This window comes from Capricornis sumatraensis, chromosome 4 (genome assembly GCF_032405125.1).
Source record: "Capricornis sumatraensis isolate serow.1 chromosome 4, serow.2, whole genome shotgun sequence".
NCBI classification, from domain to species: Eukaryota; Metazoa; Chordata; class Mammalia; order Artiodactyla; family Bovidae; genus Capricornis; species Capricornis sumatraensis.
The window spans coordinates 11,040,436-11,046,435 of record NC_091072.1 but is presented as its reverse complement, the minus strand read 5'-3'; the positions used below and the strand labels follow the sequence as shown (position 1 = coordinate 11,046,435).

Here is a 6,000-nt window from a genome sequence, read left to right as displayed (position 1 = left end):
TGTGGGCAATAGGATATGCCAAGATAATTGGCACTACTTTAAATTCCTCCTTTAAAAAGAAAATTTGTATTATGAAGAATAATTTTTCTATGTTTTCTGTTTACAACATGACCATGTTTTTTTGATTTCTGCCTAGGTCATTTTTATCTTCAGCTTCTGTTGTTTATTTTTATGACAAAAATGACATCCAACATCATCAGCCTTTGTCATCTCAGGTAAGACTTAGGTTTCTTTGTTATAGATTTCTTATTCTGAATTTTCCTTAAAATATAAATATTATGAAATTACTAGAATGTTATTTCACACATTCAGTGAAATTAAATAACCTGGACTAGTTCTTATTTCTGCCTGGCACAACTCACTGGGTCATGGCCATTCATATTAAAGTACTAAGGTAGTGAAAGTAAAAAATGCAAATAAGGTATCTGGAATGTCTGTTTAAAAAAGAAGTTAACTTTTTTTTTTTTTCCTCAGATGGATTGCAATTATCATGGATATGTTGCAGGTTTTCCAAATTCTCTTGTATCACTCAACATTTGTTCAGGACTCAGGTTGTAGCCTATTTAGAGATACTCCTTTTGCCAGTATTAGATCTTGCTAAACTGTAATATTTATCCTCCAGTACTTTTTCTAGTTCTACAGTCACCTTTATTATTTCAATTTCCTATGGCGTGAACCAGAATTACTGATAAAATAAAGTTAGTCACCCTGGCAGTGTCCATTCCAGATGGGAGTCTGTATGTTGATTCTAACAGGCTATGCTGCTTGAGGCTTTGAGCAATCTTGAGTATAGGTAGTGTTGATTGGGTCTCTCCATACTAGTTTTCTCAAATTCTTCATGTTTTTACAGGTGTCTTAATTTTCTAGAATGATTGTCAGTGCAGAATGCCTGAGTCTGACCGATACTTTGGCTCTGCTCACAGTCATTCTCAGGCAAATAGTACCTTTAACTCAGCCACACAAATGATTTAGAACATGAAGTGTCAGGGGAGATATAGGGATTTCAAAGAGAAGAAAGGAACCTAAACTAAGGAAAAGAGTGCCTGTGGCTACAGTCTTGGTTAGGACAGCAACACCCTAGGTAGAAGTGTTAACCTGTTCAAGCACATACATGTGTCATAGATGCGTGTAGATGTGCCTGCGTACGGGCACTTGCCATCGACCTCAACAAGGGTTAAATCGCATGCTCCTGCTGAATTTGCACCCCCTGAAGGAGTGGAGTTTAGGGTTGAGAGCAGAAATGCGGCACTCTGTGCTCTGTGAAAACCGGCAGAACAGGTCTTCAGGTAGTTAGATATTCTCAGTAGCTGATTTTATGAGCCCAATTTTTGTATTTCTTCATAGCTAGAAAAGTAATAAAATCCTTTATGGTAATGACTATTTCCTGTGACTACCAGAAGCTTCATGAGACTAGCAGAAACTTTCTACAAAAAATACGTGCTTGATCGCATGTACACCACCTTCACAAAAATCACATATAAACTCTCCTTCCCTGCTACCTCTTTGGAACAGTTAGAACTATCTGAAATATGATCATCCAGGCTGCAGTCCTTGTTTTACTCCCAAATAAAACTTTCCTTGCAGCTCTCTCGTGCATTTTTTTAAGTTGACAGATGCATGCCACTAAAACTGGTTTCTTTTTTTTTTTTTTATTAAATTTTAAAATCTTTAATTCTTACATGTGTTCCCAAACATGAAACCCCCTCCCACCTCCCTCCCCATAACATCTCTGTGGGTGATCCCCATGCACCAGCCCCAAGCATTATTTCTATTGGAATATTTGTAATAAAAAGCCAGACATATACTGTGTTATTACTGTCCAGTTCTAGAACAATACCTCAAAGAATAAAGAGAGAAATAGAAAAACCAAGGTGACTTTAAATGTAAAAAAAAAAATTGTTTTTTGGCCAACATTTCTATTAGAATTACAGTTCCAGTAGAATAATTTCACATTTGTTTTGATTATTTTACCATTCAGGGGAACACTGCAGTTTAAAAACATCTCATATGCACTTGAACCAGTTGAGTCTATATCAGGATTTGTGCACATGATTTATGAAGAAAAAAATGATGTAAGTGCTATCCCTCTGTTACTGGAAAATGACACTTACAGCTATGAGAGATCACCGTATAAAGTCAGAAAAAGTTCAGAAGTAAGTGTGGACTCCTTATTATATATATTCTGTGTAATTTTATAAAATGAAAAATACTTTCAGAGCAAAATTTTGTGACTTGTAAATTTTAAGTTTATTTTACTTTTTCATGATGGCATTTCATGACTTTTCAGATGGATGCTGAATGAAATTTTTTGTTATGCTTCTTGTTAGATGAAAGTTTAGCAAAAACTTAGGTAATTGGTTTTGGAAACAGATATGTGAATATAAGATTAAATAAACCGAAAAGCTAATTTTCATATGTGGACATTTGGATAATTAGTATAAATTCCTCCTTTTCCTGAATTATTCTGGTAATTTGAGTGAATATGTGATCTGAATTTCTAAATGAGTCTTTGTTATGTGAGAATTCAGGAATGAATAATAATAGTTAGTGGCTTGCATAACGTACGTGTACAGCAAACTGATGAATTCTTCCTCCACAAAAACCTGTTCAGTTCAGTTCAGTTCAGTCGCTCAGTCGTGTCCGACTCTTTGCAACCCCATGAATTGCAGCACACCAGGCCTCCCTGTCCATCACCAACTCCTGGAGTTCACTCAGATTCACATCCATCGAGTCAGTGATGCCATCCAGCCATCTCATCCTCTGTTGTCTCCTTCTCCTCCTGCCCCCAATCCCTCCCAGCATCAGAGTCTTTTCCAGTGAGTCGACTCTTCACATGAGGTGGCCAAAGTACTGGAGTTTCAGCTTTAGCGTCATTCCGACCTGTAAGCTGCCATAAATAACATTCCTGGCTCCAGTGAACAGTCAGTGATTGTAAACTTAGGTAATATTTTTCTAAACCATGATTTGTCAAAAGTAGTTTCTAATAATTGATAGCAAAAAATCTGTCCACATGAAAGATTACTATGAAAATGATCACAAGGCTAAGGGAAGGAAGGCTTCCCTGGTGGCCCAGTGGTAAAGAATCTGCCTGCCAATGTAGGAGACAAAGGAGACATGGGTTTGATCCATGGGTTGGGAAGATCCCCTGGAGAAGGAATGGCAACCCACTACAGTATTCCTCTTTGGATAATCCTATGGACAGAGGAGTCTGACAAGCTACAGTCCATGAGGTCACAAAGAGTTGAACAACACTGAATGAGCACACAAGGAAAGGAAAATTGTATGATATAAACTTATTGCTGAGGGTTGGACACGACTGAGCAACTTCACTTTCACTTTTCACTTTCATGTATTGGAGAAGGAAATGGCAACCCACTCATGTTCTTGCCTGGAGAATCCCAGGGACGGGGGAGTCTTTTGGGCTGCCGTCTATGGGGTCGCACAGAGTCGGACATGACTGAAGTGACTTAGCAGCAAACTTAATATTTCTAATATCAGTTATTGTAAAAATCAAATTATGCCTGAGTATTATATATAGCACTGACTCTCACTGAAAATTCTTATTAACCACAGGCATATTTTGGACTGAAATTTTCTGAATAGTACCTAAAATTTGTATTTAAAAATCACCTTAATATATAATCAGTAGCAACATGTCTCTCAGTTTATCTCTGAACATAATTTCAATAGAACGTACACTTTGGGAAATTTCTCAGGACTCATGTTATGTGTTTTTCAGAGATCTGGCCATACCAAATTATTCTCCCGATACATTGATATGTATATTGTTGTGGATAAAAATCTGGTAAGTTTTTTCTTTTTTTTTTTTTTAGTATAAATTTACTTATTTTAATCGGAGGCGAATTGCTTTACAATGTTGTATTGGTTTTGCCATACATCAACATGAATCTGCCACAGGTGTACACGTGTTCCCCATCCTGAACCCCTCTCCCATTTCCCTCCACCTACCATCCCTCTGGGTCATCCCAGTGCACCATCCCTGAGCATCCTGTATCATGCATCGAACCTGGACTGGCGATTCGTTTCACATATAACATTATACTGTTTCAATGCCATTCTCCCAAATCATCCCACCCTTGCCCTCTCCCACAGAGTCCAAAAGACTGTTCTATACATCTGTGTCTCTTTTGCTGTCTTGCATACAGGGTTATCGTTACCATATTTCTAAATTCCATATATATGCATTAGTATACTGTATTGGTTGAGAAGGCAATGGCACCCCACTCCAATACTCTTGCCTGGAAAATCCCATAGACAGAGGAGTCTGGTAGGCTGTAGTCCATGGGGTCGCTAAGAGTCAGACATGACTGAGTGACTTCACTTTCACTTTTCACTTTCATACACTGGAGAAGGAAATGGCAACCCACTCCAGTGTTCTTGCCTGGAAATCCCAGGGACGGTGGAGCCTGATGGGCTGTGTTCTATGGGGTCACACAGAGTTGGACACGACTGAAGTGACTTAGCAGCAGCATACTGTATTGGTGTTTTTCTTTCTGGCTTACTTCACTCTGTATAATAGGCTCCAGTTTCATCCACCTCATTAGAACTGATTCAAATGTATTCTTTTTAATGGCTGAATAATACCCCATTGTGTATATGTAGCACAGCTTTCTTATCCATTCTTCTGCTGATGGACATCTAGGTTGCTTCCCTGTCCTGGCTATTATAAACAATGCTGTGATGAACACTGGGGTACATGTGTCTCTTTCAGTTCTGGTTTCCTCAGTGTGTATGCCCAGCAGTGGGATTGCTGGGTCATTAGGCAGTTCTATTTGCAGTTTTTTAAGGAATCTCCACACTGTTCTCCATAGTGGCTGTACTAGTTTGCATTCCCACCAACAGTGTAAGAGGGTTCCCTTTTCTCCACACCCTCTCCAGCATTTATTGCTTGTAGACTTTTGGATCGCAGCCATTCTGACTGGCATGAGATGGTACCTCGTTGTGTTTTGATTTGCATTTCTCTGATAATGAGTGATGTTGAGCATCTTTTCGTGTTTGTTAGCCATCTGTATGTCTTTTTTGGAGAAATGTCTGTTTAGTTCTTTGGCCCATTTTTTCATTGGGTAGTTTATTTTTCTGGAATTGAGCTGCAGGAGCTACAACCCCTGGATTGTAGCCCACCAACTTCCTTTGTCTGTGGGATTCTCCTGGCAAGAATACTGGAGTGGGCTGCCATGCCCTCCTCCAGGGGATCTTCCTGACTCGGGGATCAAACCTGCATCTCTTGCATCTCTTGCATTGACAGGCAGGTTCTTTACCACTAGCGCTACCTGGGAAGTCCATTAATGGATACCAAAAACATACACTGAAATGTCTATAGATTATATAGAAAATACATGCAAATGTAGTCATCTCTTGGTCACAGGGAAAATACCAATAGTTTTGTAAAAGTAAAAATCAATTTGCAAAAACTCTATCATAATATATTAAAACAATAGGGAATAAAAGAGGTAAGGGAAAATTAATACAACTTAAAAATTAAGTACAATTTTGAGTAATTTTTCAAGGCAGAAAAGAAAAACTATAGTTATTAGCTATTTAATGTTGTGGGCTTCTCTGGTGGTTCAGACAGTAAATAATCTGCCTGCAATGCAGGAGACCCAAGTTTGATCCCTCAGTCCAGTTCAGTCACTCAGTCGTGTCCGACTCTTTGCGACCCCATGAATCGCAGTACGCCAGGCCTCCCTGTCCATCACCATCTCCCAGAGTTCACTTAGACTCACGTCCATCGAATCTGTGATGCCATCCAGCCATCTCATCCTTGGTCGTCCCCTTCTCCTCCTGCCTCCAATCCCTCCCAGCATCAGAGTCTTTTCCAATGAGTCAACTCTTCGCATGAGGTGGCCAAAGTACTGGAGCTTCAGCTTTAGCATCATTCCTTCCAAAGAAATCCCAGGGCTGATCTCCTTCAGAATGGACTGGCTGGATCTCCTTGCAGTCCAAGGGACTCTCAAGAGTCTTCTCCAACACCACACTTCA

At 39.4% G+C, this 6,000-nt stretch overlaps 1 protein-coding gene across 1 annotated transcript in view; it reads left to right on the top strand.

Moving 5' to 3' along the window:
• The first annotated feature begins 1,132 nt into the window (after positions 1–1,132).
• LOC138078041 (disintegrin and metalloproteinase domain-containing protein 5-like) overlaps positions 1,133–6,000 on the top strand; it is a 103,622-nt gene continuing 98,754 nt past the window's right edge. Inside the window, exons 1-3 of the mRNA XM_068970508.1 lie at positions 1,133–1,278; positions 1,979–2,153; positions 3,740–3,805. Of these exons, the coding sequence (XP_068826609.1) occupies positions 1,133–1,278; positions 1,979–2,153; positions 3,740–3,805 (387 nt within the window). The remainder of the gene's footprint in view (positions 1,279–1,978; positions 2,154–3,739; positions 3,806–6,000) is intronic.